At 31.5% G+C, this 26,673-nt stretch overlaps 1 protein-coding gene across 4 annotated transcripts; it reads left to right on the top strand.

Moving 5' to 3' along the window:
* The first annotated feature begins 727 nt into the window (after positions 1-727).
* Positions 728-24,758, top strand: LOC112598706 (protein held out wings). 4 transcript variants are annotated; one of them, XM_025345261.1, is made up of 9 exons: positions 728-1,455; positions 12,957-13,090; positions 20,850-20,966; positions 21,144-21,284; positions 21,363-21,462; positions 21,546-21,887; positions 22,187-22,258; positions 23,482-23,644; positions 24,487-24,758. In XM_025345261.1, the coding sequence occupies exons 1-8, from the start codon at positions 1,323-1,325 to the stop codon at positions 23,592-23,594; spliced, it is 1,152 nt and encodes a 383-aa protein (XP_025201046.1). In that variant the 5' UTR covers positions 728-1,322; the 3' UTR covers positions 23,595-23,644; positions 24,487-24,758. The 4 variants fall into 4 exon arrangements, with proteins under 4 accessions (XP_025201046.1, XP_025201043.1, XP_025201044.1 ...); XM_025345258.1 differs by lacking the exon at positions 22,187-22,258 and having other exon boundaries at positions 729-1,455; positions 24,487-24,757; XM_025345259.1 differs by lacking the exons at positions 22,187-22,258; positions 24,487-24,758 and having other exon boundaries at positions 729-1,455; positions 23,482-23,834.
* The last annotated feature ends 1,915 nt before the right edge of the window (positions 24,759-26,673 follow it).

The following is a 26,673-nucleotide window of genomic DNA, read 5'->3' as shown; positions in this document are numbered from 1 at the left end:
ATATAGATTGAAAAATTTGTTGTTATATGATATTAATGTAACTCAATCATTCTTTTTTTTTTTTTTTTTTTTTATTTATTATATTTAAAATGTGTCAACATATTACATGTTATTACAAGTTTATTAATTCAATCATTCTAATTTTATTATAAATTAGCTGAATTACCCGACTTTGCCCGAGTGTAGCTTGTGCTTAATCAAAATTTTACTTAATTTTCTCAAGTTCTAAATAGTAGTAGTAGCTGAATTATAAATAAAACAAATACATAATATAGGGGGCTATACACATTTTTGAGGAGGCTAAGTCCCCTGAAACCTTCCCTCCAATTTACGCGCCTATGACACAAACTCAATTACTCATTGAAAATTAGAATTTATAGTCTGAGAAAGGATAGATTTGTTAGGGTATAGGAAAACCTCTCAATATCATGAGAGCCGGAAAAGCGAACCGGTCGAAGAAATCCTAAATTCTTTGGTGACGAGCTCCGCTGCTCAAAGTGCTGGCCGGCTGTCCGGTCGCGTCGCGCTAAGTCCAAATATGGTGTTTGTATTGCCCTGCGAAATAATAATACACAAACGGAATGGACGGACGGAGCGCGCAGCAGTGCGGTGGCGGCGGCGGTGGCGATGTTCTCGTCTCGTTTTGTTTTTACTGTTTCTCTTTCCATCGCGTCGCGCATGCGCCGTCGCTGAAACGTCGTCGGCCGACCTACGGGCTTCGGCCGAGGTTAGTTTAAAAGAGCACTCGTCATCGTGTGCGCAGTCCAATACGCGTCCGCAGTTCGAGAGAAAAAACTACTCCCATCGGTCGTATTCCGTTTTTCGTTTTTTTCTCCTCTCGCCATACACCTGTAGGTAGAAAATACAAACGTCGACCGATCATCACCGTCAATATAATTTATTGTTCATATATTGTAACACGCTTGTGTATAATTATAGAAATCGTATAGTATTAGTATAATATAAAACCGACGAGTGCGACGCGCGTTTACAGATAACACGGTTGGTCCGTCTATTACTAGTCCGTATCAAAATACTGAATACCACATACACACACACTCACATACACATTCACACACGTTCTCAAACGTAGCATAAATCATCGTGTCAATAACGTATTGCGGTGTAGTATTATTTGTCGTCGCCATCGTTCAAGTAAAACGCGAAAAATGTTAACAAACTTCGTTTGATATATCTACACAAAGGTACCTGATCCAAACCACTCTTCCGCCACCGATCTAGTCGTCCGGAGAAAATCTGTGAACTGCCTAACGACCACCATCACCGGTGTCCTCCACACGTCGTCAAACGACAAAATTTCCATGAAAATGACGGAAATGAACGCGGTCAACACGCAGAGCATCGCCGACTATTTGGCGCAATTGCTTAAAGACCGCAAACAAATCACCGCGTTTCCAAACATGTTTATGCACGTCGAGCGGCTTATTGACGAAGGTAATTACTAATATCACTATGATTTACTTTAGCTTATTACCGCATTGCTTTATACACACCACAACCGATCGTCGTTTAGCTTGTCGTACGGTATCTCGCAACCGTGGTATCGTTTCCGATTCTACCGAAAAAGCGTTTAAGACATACAATCGTAATTCCGTTGTCCGCCCATTGGCGTCGCGCGATTAATTAATAATATCTCTATTATTATTATCATCATTGACACTGCCGTCATCCGCCGCCGCGGCCTAGTGATAAGAAATGATCTCAGCTGATTTTTAGTGTCAGCGGTGGCAGCGTGCGTTTTTAATTTTCATTTTTGTAGGTCGCGTTTTTCGTCGCCAACCGATAAACACTTCTTAGTCTGCACGGGTTCGCTGCTGGCCGGCGGAGGCAGCGGCGAGTATCTCGTTTTTCCCGTTTTACCCTCCACGTATCCCACTCCACAGACACACACACACATACACACCCGTGTGTCTATTTTCGTCGTTCACGATTCCCGACTGCCCGCCGTCTCGTCCACGCAGACGAAAAAAAAAATAAAAATTAATAAACATAATCGTAAAAACGCGTCCGGGGGATATCACTCTCTCCTCTGGACCAAACACTTTTACACGCTCGCCTAATATTGTAAAGAAGAAATAAAAAAAGGTTTGGTCTCGCGTGTTCAGTAATTTTATGCGCGCGTATGTGTTTACGAGCTAGCTCAATTGAAGGCCGCACGCGCGCTCAAAGACGTTGCCATTTACGAGTCGCCGCCGCCGTCGGTCTGTGTGCGTTTGTATGTGCGCGCACGGATTCGGTTTCACGACCGGAATGCGGCGGCGGCGGCGTCGGCCGGCAGTGGTGGTACCACACCGCCGGCCCACGTGCTCTACAGGTGCCGCCGCGCGATCTGTGCACCTGTGCGCAGGGATCGTGACGGTGGCCGGGACGGCGGCAGGGCCTCGCCCCGGGTCGACTCTACCGCACAGTTGCCCGTGCCCGGTGCCGGGCCCACAACCGGTGGATCGCTGCCGTCCGTCCCGGACTGTCCCCGAAAGGGTTTTCCACACACATGGGAGCGCGCGTTGCGCAACAAGTGGGCTTCGATGCCGCACCCCGCTCCGCCGTGAACGCACAGACTGTCGCCTTAAAATGGGAACGCGCTCGTTTCGTATAATATATAACCACATAACGTTGTTTTACATGTTATTATTATTATTGTTTTCCGTCGTGCCTCGAGTGTAAAAGAATACAGTCAACACATATGTCAAATACTAGGCAGTGACATTGCCATAAATTATAACATTACGCTACGTTATAAAATTAATATTCGCATCGTTATTATTAATTATAATTATTATGGTTATTTGCTTCGTTTGTCATTTATTATAGTATCATAATAGGGATGGGAAAAACACAATCGGGACTGAAAAATATGTAGAAATATTGCACTTCATGTGTTATTTTTTACGATTTAAACGTTTTAAAATGTCGTCAACGTAAGTTGTCCTCTGTCGTGTCGTTTAGACTGCCCGTTTTAAAATAGTTTTAGTGCCACTGCAATTGGAAATGACTAAAAATATATACTAAAAAATAATACGGCTACCGTACGAAGCTTTTGTTTTACTGGAGTTTGGAAAACCTGGTATAAAAATGAATAATATGTGCTACGGGCTTATCCAAAAATTATTTTAAAACCTCTCAAGTTGGAGAAAAATAATACATTACCGTGCCTCTTCGCGCTACCAGTCCTTCACCCTTCGTTGGCTTTACGAGGAAATCCCGTAATTTACCGAATTTAATAGTTTTTGCTCAATAAATATTGTAAAATATTTATTGGCTTTACGAACAATCAAAGTATTGAAATGTATACTTTTGCACGTGGTGAATATTATTTATTTACAAATCGTTTGTCAGCTATTGAAAAAACAATTTCCTGTGTACAAACGCGAAGAGAGTACAGTACGCCCATCCGTAGTCCGTACTATGACCGGCTCATGACTAAACAGTCGACGTAGCGTTTGCTTCCTTGTGTATTTAGTTCATTAGCGATATGCGAAAATGTGTAATTAAGTATTATCGCAAACAATAAATTAAATTAAATTTTTTTTTTTTTTAGAATCTTCTATGGGTTTTCTTTTTATTTCCTTATAAATACCTTCGTTTAAATACACTCAACTAGTTGTCGAAAGTCTGTTGACGAAATAAATGGAAATCTATATATTATTTCATTATGCATTCTATATTATATTATTAGTGTAATTTAATATTAAACTATTGTCTATTATATATTTTTTTATGCGCAGTCATTCGACCATCGTGTTCTGTCTTCTTAAAGCTCGATAAAATTATTCCTCATAGAACGATGTTTTTTTCGTCAGAAAAAAATTATCCACTCCCCGAGGGGATTCTTCGTCTGTTTATAAATAAAAAACGTGTTGGTTAAGTCAAAATGATGTCATGCTAAATTTAATTATTTTATATTTACATTTATAAGTAAGAATATTCCTAATTTTGTACTTCTTTTAAAAATATATCCATAGATAAAAAACTTGAAATTCAATTTTTTTATAGTATTGAATTAGTTGTTTATACTTAATAGCTATCTAATTTTACATTATTTTTTTACATAGATAAAAATGAATATCACTTATGCTATATAAAATATTGAACATTTTTAGATAGAATAAGTTATGCCATATTATGTTGCTTTTGACTTTCAATTACTTATTTTGAGTTTAAAGTATATTTTCACTATCATTTGTCATGTATAATATTATAATATTTTGGGTTTTAATCTTTTTTTTTTATTTTTAAGATATATTTATAATGTTATACAATATAAAATTATTTGTATCTACTTTTTTGGATAAAAAGTTAAGAAACATAGACAGAAATTCGTTAAAATTTCAGGTAGACTAACATTTTTAACAATTTTTGAGGATTTAGGGCCTCAAGTCCCTCTATTTCCATCTATGTTGGCAATTAAAATTAACTTTTTATGAATAATAAATACCAAAATGTAACATATTGAGGTATTTACTTTTATTGTAAATATGAAATAGATTCAGTTATAAGTTTTAATAATAATACATATTATAATATATTTAGTTATGTAATATATAAATAGATCAAATAAATTAATTATACAATTTTACTTGTATATTTATCGATACTATTTTATTTTAGTTGTCTCGTGCATTTAAAAATGTTGTACTAGGTACAATACATTTTTAAGATAAAGTAAAATAGTATATTTTATTTTTTATAGGTTTAATTTTATTGTCAAAATTCGTTCGAATTATTGTTAGTTCATTAAACTGTAGTTATGTGTATCTTATCAACACTCGAGTAGAATAGATAAGTAAATAAATAACGACCGAAAATTCCAAATTGTTGTTAAATACTAAAATCTGTTTGGTTTTTTACCTTTAATCAGTTGAATTTCAATATTTTTTGTTGTTTTCCTTTTATAAGTTAGATAGTATATAAATTAATTTGTTGCCATTCATATAATTCATGTTAAATAACTTTTTTTCCCTAAATCAATTGTATTAAGAAAGTATTATAGTACGTTCGGTGAATAAATATCATCATGATAGTTTCGAGTGTTTTTGGAAGGTATATAAACATATCATTATAATTATTATTATTTGAGTTATATTTTGTGTTCACCGCAGTAATTCGATGTCGTTCGAGATGAATATTGTAGGAATATAAGATAGTGGTGAGACGCAATTAAATTCCAGCTTTCTAATGTAATTCTACGTGGAACAAAAAAGGGGTTTAATTTGTATTTTTATTTGTACTTATTATCAACGTTTGACAAATGCGTTTTATGTGTTTTCGTCGACAGGAAACGCATCTTGTAAGTTGTTATATTATAGAAGATAATCGTTGGACGTGTAAAGTGCATACTGCATATATTACAAAAAAAAAAAAGTACAAACGATCGTGTCTCTTACTATTTACTCATAATACATCATATATTCAATTTTCGGTTTCGTAGGCGAGTTGTGTTAATATATAGATATGGCTATGTAACATATAAAGTAATAGGTAACGACCCGATTTCCGCATAGTCGATTTGATGATATCAATTTTGTATGTTATAATATTATGTTCTCGGGGACACTACAGCCGCATGACGTTATTAATGTCGATCAAAGCTATCGCGGTTCGTTAATCCGCGGCCAGAGGCTGTATAATACGCACAGAGTGTTCGCCACCAGAGATTTACGCAGTAGATTGTGTACGGAATATATTATAGTACGATAATATTATCTAGTGCACAGCAATTATGTGTTTATATATAGTTAACATGGTTTTTGCGGTGCGGTGTACTTACCTACCTACCTACCAACTTACCCAACTATACCTATACAATATCTGTTGACTGACGACGACAGCGACGCTTCTAGTGTAATGTGTTGTGACGCGCACATGTTGTTGCATTTCGAAAGTATGTAGCTAGTCGTTTGATCTGGGTTTTCTTAACGCTCAAAAAAAAAAAGGAGTCGTGTCCAAGTTTCTGCGCCATTTGTCGTGTTCCTCGGCCACTCCTTGAGACTATTATTTTATAGGATATGACATTTTCCGGAAGCACTAGTCGTAGCATTAAATATCATACCATCTCGACTTGGGCGAAACTGGCCCAAGGCTGTTTTGCGTTTTGTGTGCTATTCGGCTGCGACAGCAGCGTCATTGCAGTTTTTCATAATCCTGTTAATTTGAATAATATGTCTCGATACTTTGTGATTCGTAAATTATTATTATCTTTGTACATCATTATATTATAATATAATATGTTTGTCGAAAATATTTTTTTTTTATAATAATTTCGTTCGTCGTAGTGGTCGGTCAAACTGTGTTGTCGGAGGATGATGTGAAAATGTATTTCGTTCATAATAAAAAAACCTTGTTGCACAATATTTCGTTATCAGACTCCCTTTGAATAGTTTTTTTTCTACATTTACCGTCGTCTTGGTGTCGTATACTCGCGATCACCCTTTGGGCGCTGACCTACATTACAAGTGTATATCCCCTCCTCAATCACAATTATTTTCCCACTTTCGCGCCCCAGTGCAAATCACGTTCGCTCTTGGTCGTTTCGCATTCGAGTTACAGCAGCACGCGTTGCACGTGTATTATGGTTATTATCATTTACATCATTATTACCATTGATTATTATTGTTACTTGGAGCATATTTTAGCACATGAAATATTGTCACTGGAATTCTGTATAATATTTTATAGTATATAACGATGATAAACGATAATAATATAAAAATATGTCCATAAAAATTACGAACCTATGTGTCACAACTCCATAGATCGGTGCACATGTGTGTGTATAATTTTCAACAAACCAAGTGCCACTGACCTGCATTACTATCTATGGATGTGGTTTGAAAGTTTTTGTCCTCCTCCGTCGCCTCAGCCATCACCACTAATGTCGCGAGTTTCCATACACTCTTATAAACACCAGATGTGCGTCGCAAGACGGCATCACGGTGCTTTCACACGATCGCATTTCCTTCATTATGCTGTAAAGTCATCACCATGTTCATTTCGGCATTCAAACACTCTATTAACATCATTAGTTTATGAATTGTATTTTAGACCTGGCCCAAGAGAGAAAGACTATAAGAGAAATTACGTAATTCATTTGTCTTTTTTTGAAAAAATAAGGAAAGGGCTTCATAAGTTCCGATATGGTTTACAATTGATATTTATGAAGTATAATTTTTTTTACTGTAGTTTTTATAAACGCATAGTTGAAAATTATTTATGAGAAATAATTTTTGTGAAGAAATGGTAGAAATCGTGATATATATCAAAATTTACTAAAAATCTTTTTTTTTTAATGTCTTCGTGTATCATCATTGTTTTCAAACGTGTGTTACATCAGCACGAACCTAGTTAGGTTAGGTTGAACAGCATCTTGTTTGACTTTTTGTATGTTATGTGCACAATCGTGTTCCATCGCTTGTATACAGCGTTCGATTATTTTATCCGGGTACTAACAATGCTGCTATGACGTTGTGAATTTAAAATGGTTGATAATAATGTTATTATAATATTATGCACTAGCAAATTATTGATGGTCGTTTGTCTGGTCGGTGTACCCATATTTAATAATATATATTATAGATATATTATAGATACATATACATTAGGTACTGGTGGACTATAGTGTAATACAAGGTGCGCAGTGGGTGACACATATAGCCCAAAGCATTTTGATATATTATTTTAACGAGTGAAAAATTTGTTTTGGCTGGCCCACTTGCCAAAAAAGGGACTGGTCACTGAGCCTGTAATTTTCTAGTGTCCGCGATTAGAAACCGCACAAGAAACCGGAATTTTTATTAAGTATATATATATATGTATACGAGCGGATCTCATCGTTGCTGAAGCAGAATGACTATAGTTCTAGACGTTTGAGTAAAAGTCTTGGTGTTGGGAATTAAATTTCATAACATAATACAAGTATAATATATCCTTAGCATTAATTTTTTCGCCACTGATAAAATTCATTATTATGTGACGAATGTACTAAAAACCTGCGTTTTGAATAATCACTATTATATAATTTCAAAGTTTCGAATATTTTTTTTCAAGATCATATTATAATATTTTTGTTCTTGAATTAAATAATTATCAAATCAGATTTTGATGTATATGTAGCTAATAGTGACCAATAATCAATTTACGTAGGACATAAGTAATACTGAAGTTTTTTAGACGAGTGATATGTAAGTGCAATTTTTGATAAATAGGTCAAAGTAAATGCGGTGATTAGTTTTTTTATTTATTCGTGTTTTTTTTAAATTTTTACTCGTGTGCACACATGACTTGTACATTACAAATCGGTTAAAAACCATGTGATTAACAATAATATTTTTTTTTTTAATGGCGTACCTATATTGGCTCTTTATATTATTACAAGTAGTGTGACATGTACATAAATACGCATAACGTATATTATAATATTGTAAATTATGGTATACATAGCTAACTTATTTTTCTCTCCAAATACGTTTTACAGTAAATCGCATAATAATAATAACAGTGTATATATATGTCTAATTTTCGTGTTTGTATCTATTATGTATGAAAACATTTTTGTTGTTTTAAATAAAAATTGCATTTCTGTGTCAAACGTTTACCCTTGCCCCGTGTTATTTTAAACGTGTGCCATGATAATAGCAGAAGTTTATGTCGTTCGTTTCGATATCTAAAGAACCGTTAGTAGGCTTTCATGTGATTTGTCAATAGTCATCACACATGTAGTTATGTAGCGCTTAAATACATTAACATTATGTACGGATGGGAAATCAATTTCTGGTAACTCGTAGCCTTGGGTATGGTGGGGCAATGTTGATCGTCGTTTTAAACCGATTTGTACATACGTTTTTGTATTTGAACTCGGCCTTAATTGTTCATTTAATTTAGAAATAATTGTATTCCGTCATTCGTAATATATTTTGTCCAAGCAACACCAGTAATAGCAATAGCAGTCAAACACCATATGTTTGTTGATTATTATGATTTTTTTATGCACGCAAGTCCTTCGACCACTGCCGTTGTCCCGCCGTATTTTTAAGTCGTGATAAATCCCTCAAGGCTTTATCTTATGTTCGTGAAGCGGTTTCATGCTTGATAATTATTGCCGTTTTTCAAAGAACGGTTTTGTTTCATATATCGTTAGACAAAAAAAAAAAAAAAATAATAAAAATAAAAATACCATATACTGAGGGGATTCGTCGTCGTCCGTTTATAAATAAAGAGTGTGTTGAAAAAGTCAAAATGGCGTCACAGCAGATGCCAAGTGCATTGGCATCTATTCTTGGACCTGGCGTCTGCATTGCGTGTGTTTTCTCCCCTTCAAAAGACTACGGCGTATACCAACGTATCGAAGGTTGAAAAATAAACACTCCGACGATCATAGGCGTTAGTTTGTAGTAATTACGTACCCTGTTACGTAAAAATGAAAATAACAAGTTTTTGGTCAACGCCCGCATATGCAGTAAATTATTAGATCAGTATATTATTATTAATACCACCCCGATGATGGGGGTTGTTTAATTTTTCACCATGTGCGAATACCCGTACAACCATAAATAATTGACGTCCATTAGTATTTTTCATTATTATTAATGGCAATAGAATAACAATTTGATAAATAATAATAACTACGACAACGGTTTATATATACGTACGTATGTATATGTAATGTAATGTAATGTATGTATGTATGTATCGTGTAATGTGCGCGCGTTTTAGCCTTGACGGATGGAAAGAAAGAAAGGCGGCGGCAGCGGCATCGACAAGATTGGTAATTCGAGACACATCGCGCGACGGAGAACAATGTGAAAACGATATTTTTATATAGATGAACATGTCACACTCGTCGACTTCTGAGTCGGTGGAATCGTGTATTGTTTTACCCGCTCGTAATGTAATATTCCCCTCCATCGCCTAGAGAAATGGTTTTATAAAATAAGCAACGGGATTTGTAGGCATTAACTGTACACGATATACAATATAATAATATGTTCGTGTGTGGTGTACATACTATACTACAACTTACATACGTGTAAGTTATTCGTTCCCGTCTTCCCGATTTGACCCTTTATGACGATTCCGCCCTTCTGAGAACCACTGAACTTCGACGATGTAGTACCTAAATTTTTTTCCGTTTCGTATTATATTATGTATACATATGAGTATAGTATATAAATAACAATAATAAATGATTCAAACGCCATATAAAGAATACGCGGTAACGTGGCTTAAACATTACACACACACACATGTTTTCGTCGGGAAGACAAAGCACGGAAACCTCGTGATGATGCATCCTGTGTGCTGTATATGCAGTAGTATAATATTTATAATATTAGAATTGCTATGGTTGAGAGGGAATAAAAATATTAACTCTTAGAATATCTTTTAATGAAGACCGAACGCGAGCAAACGAGTTTTTTTTTTGGCACTCGTTTTAGTTTTTAGATGACATTTTTAAATGCATAATGTAATAGCATAAAATGCATCACAAACGTGTTTTTAAATGAGCCGCGTACAATTATTTTCAGGCGTATTCTTCTATTTATTGCAACTGTTTTAATTTCTCGTTGTAATTATTATACTTACACATCCGATATGCGACGATTACTTGAAAATGTTTATTTTAGAGCTCTACGGAATTACAACTTATTAATAAAGTGTGAGTTTATAACTTTGACCAATAATCCGTTTTGCATAAATATATTATCTGTAGTGTGGAGCAACGCATGTACACACACACACACACACACAACGTACATATTGTACATATATGTAACAACGTACATATTGGCTTAGCTACTATGTTTAACGTCGGATAAAAGATTTTTTTTTGTGAAAGTCTACTTTTCAAACGCTGAAAGTGTTCCAGCACAACAGATGTTACCAATATATAATATTGTGTATGGTTTTGTTTTTAAATCCGTTTCTCGATCAACTAGTTGCACACTTGCACCATGCTACTGCGGCGACCGCGGTACTGCAACAATAGCAGGTTTATAATTTCTATAATATTATATTATTATGTTCCTTTTGAAAACGATAATCGGCCGCGGCTTCTTCGCAATTGTCCACTGCACGTTACTTATATAGGTATTTAGGGGCTGTGCAGTGCTCTGTACACAGATTTCCACTCGCGATCATCCCCGTGGACGGTGCATATGTTAGACAATAATAATACGATATTCGTATACGTAATATTTGATTGTTGTTATCCGTATTTGGAAAAAAAAATAAAGGGTTCCGTTTGTCGAGACCTTGATGCGCCCTCTCCCCTCCCACGCCTCAGGTAACCGGTTTTTATTACTCGCATTAAAAATACGTTCGGAATCTCCTCTCGGGGCCGGTTCTCTGCCGCCGTACAACTGATGTTCCGATGGACACATAATAGTTAATATCACACGGTAAATACGTTCGTAGACGGTCGTAGGCTCATGTGGTGGAAAACCAGCGAAGTATATCTCATATTATATCGTATGGTTAAATGGCAGAAAAAAAAAACAATCTATTTCGATTTACAATAATTTCGTCGTCGTTGACTGGTAGCGTGTGGGTGTGTGGGTATGTGCGAGGAATTATGTGTCAGGCGTGTGGGACGATTTCCTACTCCTTCTTGAATATAAATCTTGAAAATATAATAATACTAAATGATAATAAAATAACAATTTGTACACGCCCGTATGCGCGATTCTTCTACACCGAGTCATCGGAGGAAATCAGCCCGACCTTTGAATGGATTTATTCATGATATAATATCATATTATATAATTTCCGCACACCCGCTCGTCGTCACGGTCGGTAGTTAACGGTGACGACGATGTAGTTTTTGTGTATGTTATAATATATGCTACACCGTTCACTGCCCACCGCCACCGATCTAGCTGTATCCGACAGGCTTTTTTGACGTATACTTTTTTTCTTATTATTTTGATACGACGCTGCTGTTTCCGTCTTTAATTGATCGGAATTGAAAAGAACAAAACGTTTGAGCAATCCCATAAATTTGTTGCAGCGCACCCAGTCGTGCGAGGACACCACCCAAACTAACGAAAGCGAAACTTATCATTTTGCTTTGTGTTATTATTCACTTGTTATTCGTTAATAATTATCCTACTCCCGAGAGTGTTTGCTGCCTCGTTCACTATGAGAATGAAACACGATCAATAGCATTATACGGATTGGACGAAACAATGATATGATGTCAACAGTATATAAATAATTATTTTTTTTAACTCCCATTTCGGTAGCGAATCAAACAATATATTTTTTATACTTGTATACGTTTAATGTTTTTAGTTTTACTTCAATAAGAATATTATCGTATTAACTGTATTATTTTTTTATTTTTGCATCGAATATTACACACGGATAAAAACTGCGTCTCAATATATGTGTAAAATAGGTACAATTTACATGGCCAATACACCTTTTATAATATATTACTATGACGGAGATTATTCGTTTAATTTTTCAACTTTTGGTAGTTTTTCTCGAGATTCTCTTTGTATTCTGTTCGCTCCTGCTATTTACATGATAAGTAAATTTTCAATCTAGTGATAAACAACCCTTCTCTGTTAAGACAATGAATAACAGATGTCTAGACATATTTTCATTAAACCCTCCTTGGTTTAAAATTAAACTCTTAATCAAGTTGGTGGAGGTTTAAAAACAGCAAATAGAAAGAATAATAACATAATATCACTTTTTTTCCTATATGCTGAAAACATTTATGATTTTTATAAGTTACACAGTACACGCGCGTAAAATAAATTTGTTACAAGTATAGAAAAAATGATTGATAACGTGTATCATATCGAAACTATTATTATTACGTAAAAAGAGTATAATTTATTATGTATTACCTTTTCAAATATAACATTACAACGCAATAATTGCATTTTTATATTGCTGTGTATAAACTCGTGAGATTTAATTTTTGTCCACAGAAATAACCAAAGTCCGGGCCAGCCTATTCGAAGTGAACGGCGTGAAGAAGGAACCGTTGGTACTGCCGGAACCAGACGGCGCGCCTGTCACTATTACCGAAAAAGTGTTCGTGCCGGTTAAGGACCATCCGGAGGTAAGATCATGATGCGTTTGAATTATTGTCGTTATTACACATTATTATTGTTATTATTGTTTTCCGGGGTGCGGGCGCGACGTAATGTTACTGTAAATTATATTGTTTATGTAGTAGTAGTGGGGATGTAATTTTCTCACCACAAAGTTTTTTCTATATTAATGTTTAAAACAATATCAAATATTAATATAAATTCGGCTCTAGCAGTGGTGGTGTGGCGTAAACGACCGCGAGGCTGGTGTTGACGGTGGTACGTTCATGCTGGCTCAGCATGGCTAAAAATAGAGAAAATATCATGTCGCCTTTGCCGCCCACGCCGTGCCATCTTACCGGTACATATTCAGTGCCAAAATCCCAACCCGTATCGTGTGTCCTCCCCCGCTACCAGTCGGTGGGCACTCGCCCAAACGACGGGCACTACGACAAAAATAAATTTAAAAATCTTACCGTAAATCAAGAATGAGGAAAAACACGTAACTTGCGCTTTTTCCACTGGATATTTACTCGTCAAGGCAAATGTATAACAATATTCATTATTATATCCGTCATCTACAATTTTCTAGCACATTACATGTATTTCATATCATACAACACGTTGTAGTGGGGAGGGTATGGATAAACCAATGATGACCACCAAACGTGCATGGGATAATGAAATCATCAGTACTAGGAGGTTTCACATGTTATCATGTTAGTTAATATATTTCTACATTTTATTATATTAAAAAAATAAAATACGAAGTAGGTAGGTAAAAGATTATTTTATCTTTTGTCCGATATTTCACTCAATAATGTGTGAGTGTATTTCATTCATTGTTCAAGGTCTGTACTTCCTTCATCTCTATCTGTCTTGTCGTTTTTCTAACGTGATTACGTGGTAATTCACAGTTCACGTTTCAATATTTTTATTTTGCTCTTTCGTCGCCTCCGCCCCAGCATGCGCTTGCGTTTGTTTTAAAATATGTGACATCTGTACCACATGTCTGTATGAAAAACGTCCCCTTTCTTTTATAAACATATCTATAAATACGAGTGGAAGTCGTCTTGTGTACATGTGTGGTTAGTTACAACCCAGTCGCATCCCCTGTAACCACCACTGCTACCATCCTCTTGAAAACTGAATACCAGACATTTGTGTCCCGTTACTTCGTGTTGCTGTTCTGGCAGTCCTGTTTAAAAACAAATTATTTTAAACAAAAACATCTAAGTACGTTTCTCTATGGAGAACGACAAGAAATAATATATTACCTACCTACTCGTAAAATCCTCGTCGTGCGGTCGAACCCATCAAAAACGTGATTTCTTCGATTTCGAATGACCTTTTTATTTTTTTAAAGAGAATAGTATGTTGATTCCATCAGTACAGGTAGTTTTATAATAACCTAATAGTTCTGCCTATTTTAAGTTATAATTTTAAGTAACTCGAGGTTAAGTTACTATTTTATTTAAAAATTACCTTGGAGTTGAGTCGGTAAAGTTTAAGAAAAGTATAAGCTTTCTAAATAAAAATTAAAAATTTCAATTTTATCAATCATTTTTAAATTGATAAGAACACTAACAGCTTTATTTTATTTATATAGTTATAATAATAATAAATTACTGTATGTTATAAAGCAGTTTTATCTGAAATTTGAATCATATTAAAATATAATACTGTAATTTTATGCTGGAGAAACCAACGTAAAGAATGACGCATAAACTCAGCTGACTAATAATGTTTCAAATTAATCAGCAAATGCCAATTTGTCCTCATATTGTAATAATGAATTGTGAAGTATATACGATTGTATCAGGTCAAATTTAAATTTATTTTTCAATTAATCGATAAAGTTAATGAGTACAACTACAAGACGATCATAAGTAAAAATTGGTAGGCCTTGGAGTCAATACGTTGTTTTAAAACTACCTGTACTGGTGGAATCGATGCGTTCCCTCGAATTGTACCAACAATTCATTGTATAGTTAGTATGTGGGTAGGCAATGTGTCCAGTGGCGTAAATAATGATCAGTTCGAAGTGCGATTCAAAGATGGCCGCTCAGAGTGACTATGGCGGTGATTAATCTGTAAAAAATAAGTCTCCTCACGACGAAAAACGCGCACTCTGTGCCGGTAGCGGTGTTGACCTTTTTCCCTGTTTGAATCTATTTTTAAGACACTGTAAAGAAATAATTCATTAAAAATTCGCTAATGAAATTAAAATTCATATTTATCATAGTTTTTTTTAGCGTAAAATATAAATTGCCTTGTGTATACTACGTACTATTGAACTATTATATGATTTGACATTTTTTATTTATTTTATTTTTTTATACAATTACACTGTATATTTTATTTATTATTACCACATATGCTATTATAGATCCTGCTGATCCACTCAGAATATCTTGCAATTGGTTGAATATTGCAATCAAATAAATTTTTTATACGTTATTTAGCCATTTAGGTACCTATGTATTTTCTTTTATTGCATTCTTCAAGAAATTCAATTATTTTGAACACGTTTGATTTAAATTCTTTAAAGTATCTATACATTTTTCTAGTATTAATAATTTATTATTTATTATAACTGTGACCAAGCTTTCAACAATCTTTTGTATGAATAATGCACAACTTGTATTTGTGTTGCGTATATTGTCATGTAATAGTAGAAAATAATACAAAATTATTGTCCAAGTTTTTTTCATTTAGTTTAGGAAATTGACTTTTTATTTATTTTTTAAAATAAATAAATAAATTCATTATTAGTATGCGTTTTATTTTAATCTTTATCTATATAAATTATTTTTGTATGACTTATCAATTGATAAATTTAATAATATTGACTATTAACATTTAATCAACTGCAAAACTTTAAAGCATTTATTAATTTATTCAATTTTTCTATAAGATTACAAATGTTAGAATGTTATAGTACTTGAATATTTTATTAAATATAGATTGCAGTTCCTTTGAACCTAGTAAATAGTTATCTATACAGATATATATATATATATATTATAATATGTTATATAGTATATTTGATAATTGTAAATATATTTAAATGTGCTAGAGGATTTGTTGTTGAATTAAAATTTTTTACATTAAAACGTATTTGAATTTTGTTTTACGCTAATTTTTCACCTACTTAATATTACTGTCGTACCTCGGAAGCATTTTCTGGCGGAGTCGTAGAAAAGTATAATTTACGTAATTCTGATTATTTTATTTTCATAGGTAAAAATAATGACATCGACCGCCTTTTACGCTCATCAATTTATCATAAATATTTTCTTATATTTTTTAGTGACAGGGAGGAAAATGGAGTTTAAATGTTATGCACTCAGTAGAATGGGTTTGGCATGTCCTTGATGCATGTGTTTATATAATAATATAATATTTGTAATACTCAACGGATTGAATGAATGGGATGGTCCGAAAGACATGTCCGGTCGTGGATGCCCATTAATGGACAACAGTGGCGTGTACATATTTTTCTAATTTTTATTTATTATTTTTATTTTGTCTACTCTACAATTGCGACCTACGCGAGTTAGGCGTTATAGCGAATAGTTCTGAGAGGGAGTGGAGAAAGAGTGGGATAGGAAAAAAAGAACTTTACTTATTACTCACATCAATATATTCAACGCGGGGTTGTAGATGTATATGTAAGTGATTTGCATCTCGTTATCATCATCATTATTATAATTTTATTAAAAATCTAATGAATGATGTGTGTATATCGCAGGCGTAATAATGGCATTTCCAAAATGAGTAATCCCACGCTATTAAATTTCCATATACTACCACCGTCTGTATATATTATTTTCGTCTTTTAAATAATCGTCGTCTACACACACTTCTATATATATATGCAATGTTAAAGATCATAAACGTGCCAGAGAAAACATGAGAGGACCATATGGTCGGGTTCTTTTTTAGGATCGTGACAACGCTGAATATGGCCAACAAGCAATGGCGCCCTCGCAGTCTCTGCTGCCGCCGCCATTGCCTTGTGTCCTTAGTGTTTCTTATTTTTTTTTTCTATCCAAAACCGTTTTTCCGTTTCTTAGCAATTCTCCGTTCATTCGTAATAATAATAATAATAATAATAATAATAATAATAATATTAATAAAAATAAAAATAAAAATGAATGGTGACAAATGCATTTGTGTGAAACTTTTGTGTATCGTGTACATGACATTTACATATATTATTATTATTTTAGCATATTATTCCCGGCGAGATTGCGAGAAGCTTAACTTTAGGAATAAAAGAGAGAAAGAGAGAGATTGAGAAAAAGTGTGTGTTGGCTCGCCTATAAAGAGAGGGGTTTTAATCCTTTTTTGGTGTTAGCACCGTCGTTATTCGGGTTTGGCCAAAAACGGTTCATTAGCACAACGATTATATTATTGTGATGTGTGGTAGTTAGTTATTTTTCGTCGCCGCAAACCATTGTTGTGATTTGTGGTGGTGCCTATTATCATCGAGTTGTTACTATATATATATATAGCAATAATTAATGATAAAATAAACCTATTATATATTTTATTTATCCTTAATCGGCGGTAAAATTAATTGTTGATTCTTCTCACATGAATTACCATTTCTTTTTCTGGCTTGTCATTTCAAGTTGTTGTGAACTCGTGAATTTCGCTAAGCCTAAGGGTTATACACAGTCGCCATTAGACGAATAGTTGACTGTTTATATTTTATTGTTGATTTTTGGTTTAGTAAATAATTGTCTGAAATACATATTTTTTTTATCTATGAAATGTTTGTAGTATAATTGCATATATGGCTTATTAAATATTACTAGTATTGTAATTATTAATTATTAATACGTACATGATGTAAAAATTAAATCTCACTATCGTTGTGTATTTATAACATGTTTTATTATTTTGATAATGTACAATAATGCTTTAGCCATGTTCAGTCTATAAATCAGTGATTTTATGTATAATTATCGGCTTTCTATTATATCGAATCCGCCGAGGTCATTGTAGTATACCTAAATCTACATAATTATCATTCGGGTCTTATAATAACAATTTCGATGAAATATTTTGGTATTGTGATACATCATTAGTCATACTTGGGCTGTGCTTTACATTTGTAGCTATTAGATATGTTTAATTGATAAATATTATAAGTATAATAACAATAACCAATGTACTGCGGAATGGGTCACGGAGTTAAGTACAGTTTAACTTCATAAAATTATTAGTTGTGTATTTTTATCTCGTTTAAATATGATATAAATAGATTATACAATATTTGTGGGTAACTGAGAGTGAGTTCAATATAATTTAATCACTTAAACACCGTTAAGCGTTTTTGTGCAATACAGTTACAAAAAGGAATTTGAAATAAAAAAGGTTATAAAAAAAATTGCGCACAGGCTACAATAATGACCAATGAGGGTTTTTTTATATTTGCCCCTAAATGTCGTTATGAATATGTTTCTAGGGAATTTTGAATGTCTGTGTCACCATTGCCTCTACCGTGGATTCTACGATCTCAGGCATTGTAATTACAATAATTTAAAATATAGGTACATAATATGATATTTTATTCTTTGGTAATAACGTCTTAGTCGTAATAGTTGTAGTATCATAATAATACTGTTGAGGACTAGGTGTAACCGCGGTTACGCATGTCTACAGAGGAGTGCCATCCATAAAATAATAGTTAATGCACAAGCAGGCTTTGTAGAACTATTATTAATTATTATTGTCATCGTCCACTTCTTGATCCAGCGGTATAACAAAGGGAAATAAAAATAGACGACGACGAGCCTCGGTAGATGTTTAAAACGTGAAATTAACGTTTCTGTAATTTTTTTAACAATATTTTGAATATAAAAATTTTATCACGTTATCGTCATATATGTATTTGATTGTGTGTTGTAGTAGTGGATTAGTGGAAGCTAGGTTTTGTAAGAAAATAACGAGTTGGGACGTAAACATTTGGGAAATAATTTTTCTGTAGAATTGTATTGATTTGGAAATATTATATTTTTTGGTAAAAAATGTACATGCAAACGTATTTTATCTGAAAAGTATATGAAAGTAGTAAGTTTACTAGAAAATGTTTGTTTAGAATCGTGTACCGTAACCCAATAATATACATTCCCGGTGAAACAATTTCCATGGAAATAATTTGTCAAGTAAAAACGATTCCAAAAAAATATTGTTTAATACATATTTTATAATAGTTCTAACAACTCGTGTTTTCTAACAGAATATTTTATATAAAATTACATTTCCGATCGAACCGCTTCAAATTTAATACATTTCAAGCAAATACTACAATTTATTGATAACTATCCAATAAAAATAAAGTTCCAATTTCTACTATTATATGTTTCTCACAACTAGAGTTCGAACAGATAATTTTTCTATTTTTTATGCGTGCCAGTAGACTGTAGTAGTGGGTATGTGCACGAGGTAATCAATTGCACTTAAAATTATCTTTTTAATTTTTATATAAATTTATTGCGCTCGGTGTTATGTTCGAGGTTTGTAGATCAAACACCGCATTAGATAATTTTTATTAGTTATTTTTAATTATTAAACATTCAGTAAAACCTAAGTTACTTCACTTATATTAAATAAAAACATAATATTATAATGAACATTTCGATATTTGAAATATAATAAAAATTATTTACAATCGTGCATTTAATAAAAGTATGTATTATGTAGTGCGACAAACCGATTTGGCTATATTAGACAGAAAATGAAAACTTTATTTCTTCTGTAAAATTTCACTCAAATTCTTATTCATTAGCTATAATGACTTATAGGTAGTTAAAAACTCCGATACTGTTATAGGATAAGGATATTGGCTGTAAATCAGCTACCTACTAAAATGTTAAATGCAAAAATATATATTTTTTTACCTACCGTAAAATATAAGGAGCACAAATTATCTTAGTGCACTCAGCTTAAATTACAAATTGTGTTTAGAGGCAACTGGCCTATGCCCGCGTGTTTACATGACATTTAAAGCGTCCCAATCAACCTAGTCGTATATTGCATAATATTCGTATACGCCGGCCATAAAAAGGAAACCTCGCGTGTTTAAATTGTCATTTGTATATTATTCGAATCAATTAGTATAATATTATAATAGTGATGTGTGGAGACCACTCGACTGTTTTATAATCGTAATATATATACTACAATTATTATTAATATATTATACTATTTGTAAATATGTATATAGTGTGTGTTGAAAATATGAGAAATCCTATTCAAGTACGTTGATCGAAGAAATTAACGTACCCATTGGATGCTCGTTGAGAGACAGCCAGTGATATTATGTACATACATGATGTTAACGTTATTTTAAATGTCATTATTATCTATCGATTTGTTACAATAAATGCCTTCTCAGTATATTAATCTGCACTTTATACTAATTATTCATAAATCGTCATCGCCAATACATATAATAAATAAATATTAAAAGTTAGAAATGGGGATTTTTGTTATTTGAATAGTATTGGTGATAAATTTATTTCTAAATATAAATTAAGAATTGTATAATACAGCTGTGAATAAATTTGTCACGAGAAAAAATGAAAAAATTTTGATGACAATTATGCGTAAATGTTTGCTAATATTGACATGATTTGTGATTTACTTAAAATATACATCTACACGACAATCATTCAACATGTTATGATTTTTATGTGTTTTCTGTGTTATTTTTAATTGTTTCCTAATTTTCAATTACGATTTTAACAATAGATTTATATTGATATTTTTCAGTTCAACTTTGTCGGAAGAATATTGGGTCCACGAGGTATGACGGCTAAACAATTGGAATTAGAAACAGGATGTAAGATTATGGTTCGAGGAAAAGGTTCAATGCGTGATAAGAAAAAGGTATGTATGACAATTAATTGTTAATTTTGTATTGATTTTTCTTGTCTAACACTATACATAAATATCGTTTATTTGCTAACACCATTATCGGAAGTTTTTGATACAGAATCGTAAGTAAATACGAATTGGATAGTTTCAAATGTTTTATCAATTAATTGTTATTATGTATGTTTGAAGGAGGAACAAAACAGAGGTAAACCCAACTGGGAACATTTAAGCGAAGAACTTCATGTTTTGATATCCGTTGAAGACACTGAAAACCGGGCTAAGCTTAAGTTGAAGAGAGCTATTGATGAAGTTAAAAGGCTTCTTGTACCTGTTAGTTGAAATTATTTTTACAAATCTTTTTGGTTTTTAATTACAATAAAATAAATTAAAGTCTTAATTACTTTTTAGGCTGATGGAGAAGATGAATTGAAGAAACGCCAACTAATGGAACTTGCTATCATCAATGGTACTTATAGGGACTCAAACGCTAAAGCCTTGGCAGCAGCTGGTAAATTAATCTTTACTGTACCAAAAATAATAATAATTTATTTAGTATTTTAATCACAATATAATAACTTTGAAATATTCTAGCTTGTGATGAAGAATGGCGTAGGATGGCTGTTGCAGCAGCTGCTGAGACACAGCGACTTTTGTCGCCACATGGTATGGGTGGTCTAGCCACAACTTTGCGACCACAAACCGCTACACCATTAACTGCGCCACTTATATTATCGCCACGTATTCCGACTGCAATTACTACCAGTGGTGGAAATCCTGGTGCACCTCAGTTATTATCTCCAGCTGAACATCATCATCATGCTGCAGCAGCAGCTGCTGCAGCTGGTCTTATATATACACCATACGCTGATTATGCCAACTATGCATTAGCTGGATCACCATTGATCACAGAATACACTCCTGCCGATCATTCGGGTGCGTTGTTGTTTGTTTGTTAAAAAAAAAAAGATTTATATAAATATATATATTATATATATTTATATGGTGTATATGATTGAATGCGCTTGGGAGACTGAGAAATCATTATTCAGAATGAAAATAATTTAAAACTACAATTAAAATGCCCCTATTCAAATATCACTAAACAATTATTAGTTTTCAATAAGACTGAAGAAAAACACATATGAACCTAATCAGTATTTTTTACTTTTCAAAGCAAACTGTTCTTGAGATATTTTTTAAATTTTAATTTATTTTTATTATTATATTAAAAGAATGTTCGGCCAGATACATGCTAATGGTTCCAGAACTACAAGGGCTCACCTACCGTCACTGGCCAAATCAACGTTAGTACCATCCTTAGTATTTGGCCATCCAACCCTTCTTTTTTATGTTTGTGAGGTGCTATCTTATTTATTAATTATGTATAATCTTAGGAATTAATTTTATTTCAATATTCCTTATTATTATTTTTTTATTATTATGATTATTATTATTATTATTATTATTATTATTTATATAATTATTATTTATCTTGTTAATTTTATTATGATTATTATTATTATTTTTTTTTTTTTTTTTTTTGATTCCTTAATATTTTGCGCGCTTTTAATCAATTTTATTACTCAAAGCTTTTATTTTTTATAGTAATTATTAATAGATTTTATTTTAGTTATATATACATATATATATATATCCCTTCTTTATCTCTGTTTCTTTCGCGTTTAGTTAGTTCAAATATTAGTCTAACTCAACTAAAATATTATTTTAAAAAACTAGGTGTGTACTAATAAATTTAATACGGTAATCAAACATTTTTCCTAATAATACTCCTCAAGTACTTCCTATTGAAAAAAAAAATAATGTTCAGAACTTTTATTCTGACTAGTAAAACAATTTTAATAAGTAATAACAATTAAATAAATCCCTAATATTTTTAGTATTTTTCATAGTTTTAAAATTAGTGAATTTAAAAATATCTCTCTTATCTTCTTAGTCAATATTTTCAACTAACTGGGACAAATATTCAAATAATTTTTAGAAATATGTAAACCAAGGTGTGACTCTAACATTAATAGTTAATACTAAAGTTTTAACAAATATAAAGTAAAATATTAAAAACATTAGGACCCGAATTAACAAAATACTTGAGGGACCAAAAAGAACCACCAAACAGGTTTTTTACTCATAAGAAGAATATTATATACTTCTGACACCTAAAGTTCCTTAATTTGATAAGAATGAAATACCATGACAAACACTTATAATATTTTAATTATGTTTATATTATATTATATTATAATATTATTATAAAGAAAAAAATACTCAGGCTGATTATATAATTAATGTAATGTATATTTTTTTTGTGATTGTTTAGTACACATCTATGTTTAGAATTTGTTATACATATATAATATATATATTTATTTTAAATTATGATTACTATTATTTTTGTACAAGTTGTAGGCGGTCGACGTTTTAAAATGGAACCTGGCTCTCTAACGGTGTTTTTATAAATGCATTACAAAAATTAATTTTCAATAAATAAATAGAAATAATATGTTTATAGCAGGTGCAGCAGCCGCGGTTGCGGCGGCGGCTCAGGTCGCCAAACAAAGAAGGCATTTGACTCAGATCAGGGATCATCCGTATCAGAGGGTTGGCACTTCGATTGTCAATTAAAAAAAAAAAAAAAAACCAAAATTAAAAAAAAAGTTCTTTGAATCTGAAAGGTCAGTTGCTATTCGTTTTTAATTTAGGGTTAGACAATCATAGTTTATAGGGTATAATCTGGCGCGATTATCAAATTTCAAAGACTCCAATTTTACATCAATTTCAATGATCCATGCGTAATTAATTTTATTTATGCTTCTTTTTTTTTTCTAGACCTTTTTCGGTTGTGATATTTTTATTTATTTTTTCTCATCATTTATTTTTGTTTATGTAGGTATACTATCAATATTATATACCTACATTTAATATATTTTATAAATATCATTTATAGTTAATTTATATACATTTTACATTTTATGATTTTTTTGCTTATTATGACAGTATTATGTAGGTGTAGGAGCTACATATATATTAATTTGTAGATTTAACATTTAAGTATATTTTTCACGTATTGTGTTCTAATATTGTATTTAACAGCAAAACCGAAGATTTGTTTATTGGTGAAGGTAGACATCTATCAAAATTATCTACGATTACTACGAAACATCCCTTATTTTGCACTATAATATTAAAATTTAATGCATATAATATATAGACAGTGGAATGAAAAAAACTTACATTACTGATTAAAATATAAAAATAATAATCACATGAAAGTCTTTTTTTGTATTACTCATATGTATTTTACGTCATAACGCTTTTCATTCATATGGTAGTAAAATATTGTACTAATAACTATTGAAATACACTCGACAGAACATTTATGTTTGTCACCGGCGTACTTATACTAATACAATAATAGAACATAATACTTTTAGCTGCTATTTTTTTTTTTTTTTTTTTGAAATATTTCATTACTAACATGTTTTTTTATTTATTTTTTATTTAACCTCAAAAAAAGGCTTGCGGAGATCTAACATACTGGACCTTTATTTTAACACCACACAATGCAGCCTGCGGCCGAAGTGCGACGATTGCCAGACGGAACTATAATTAACAACTAAACAATATCATTCTGCGCACATATATACACACTTAAAAAAACGCAATGTTGCACTTAAAATTATTCGTCTAACCAATATCTGTCTGTCTAATCATTTTCGTATAATAATATTTGTTTTATTTATATTATTATAGTGTTTAATGTTGTTTCGTAATATTACAATTTAAAGACTAGATAGATTTATTTTGTTGAGTCCCTTTATGCCTTTAAAAACATATGTATCTATATTTGTTTATTTTGGTATTTATGTCGACAATCGTTATACGCTTGTCATCACTAGTCTTAGTATTTTTGTTTGTTTATTTCCTGAACACTGAACCACCACAATGGTCTAATAACAAAAAGTATACGACATTTAAAAATATAAAAGAAAATTGAACAAACTTTTTTTTACAACCCTACTTATTAAATTTGTTTAGTTTAAACAAGGATATTATAAAATAAGAAAATTAAAAAAATATATAAAAACATTTTTTTTTTTTTATGTTGTTTTTATTTATAAGAACTATTTAATATTTTATTTATAGTGTGCAATAAAATGTTAATTTTTTTTTTTTAGAAAAGTTTTTCGATATTATTATGTAGAGAAAATTTTCAGTATTAAATATAATTAAAATATAATTTCTTTAATAAAACCATATGCCAGGTGCCAAAATCGACCCATGCCAGTTCGTTCTACACTTTTTTTTGTTATAGAATTATGTTAAATAAATATAGAATATAATACTCACAATAATTTAATTATTAGTGAGATATATTTAAAATTATATATTTTATTAAAATATATATTTATACGTAATGAAAAAATTAATATATATTTATATATATATATGTAATTAAGTTTTTATAATATTTTTGTAAGTACTTAAGAGCCTAAATAATTTAGACAATCTCTCGAATAGGCTAAATATATATATATATATATATCATATACATACATTATTATATTACTTTATTTTATTTTGTTGTTTACGAATCTCAACGTTAAAATAGTCGTGTTTTTGTTTTTTCTTGTTATTTTAGACATTTGTAGTTAATTTATAAAATAATTATAAATATACATATAAAATAAATGTATATTTTAGATTTTAGAAAGAAAAATTTTTGTTTGTAGATGAGCACTTTACTGCCCCCCCCCAAAATAATTAATAAATAACTGTTTGATGTATTTCAGGCTCATGTGCCATAGGGTAAATTTTTTTTTCTCTTTAAACATATTAAGATTTAATATTATACATTTTAATTTATTTCAATATATAAAACAATATTTATATTATGTAAACTATATTTATATAATATATTGTATTAATATTATACGCTTGACAATATGAATTTTAATTTTATTTATAAATATATGTGTATATGTTTTATAGAAATATATATATATCATAGGAGTTTCTATTTTAATCAAATTTATCAATGTTGCATGTAAGGTTTTTCAGATTTTTATGGAATTTATTTTGTAAATGAAAATGTTTTATGAAATGATATAAATAATAAAAAAAGCATGTAGAACAGTTTTTTTTAAATTTTATTTTTTATTATCCATTTCTTCTTTTCATCATCATACCACTGTTTGTGTTGGGTAGCTTACATATTAAAATAAACTTTTTGTTTGCACTCACTGCCAAATCCACATGGAGTTGCTAATGAATAGAACAGTGACGTTAAGAACAAGTCATAAAAACATATTGGCTCGTGTAGTACAATTCATATGATGTACCCTGATGTATAAATTAAATGTTTAATTGTATTTTATAATATGTTGCAATAACTGAATAATTGTTTTTTTTCTTTATTAACTATGGTATATCTTTGACTTAGTTTATGCTAAGTCAACATATTAGCAAGAAAACAATTGTAATAATCAAATGGCAACCGCTGTTGGCCAAAATAATAAGAATATCATAGTTGTGGCCTGCATATTAAAACGAAATTTTTTTATATACTTAGTTTATTTAAGTAATTAATTATTGTATATTGTTTAATTTGTAAATTTTATATAAATAAAAAAAATGTTCTTGCATATTTTTATGATTTTTACTGCATATTATATGGCATATTTAAATACTTTTTAGTACATAA

This window comes from Melanaphis sacchari, unplaced genomic scaffold (assembly GCF_002803265.2).
Source record: "Melanaphis sacchari strain LSU unplaced genomic scaffold, SCAv2.0 Contig4_pilon_pilon, whole genome shotgun sequence".
NCBI classification, from domain to species: Eukaryota; Metazoa; Arthropoda; class Insecta; order Hemiptera; family Aphididae; genus Melanaphis; species Melanaphis sacchari.
This window is presented reverse-complemented; position numbering and strand designations above follow the sequence as displayed.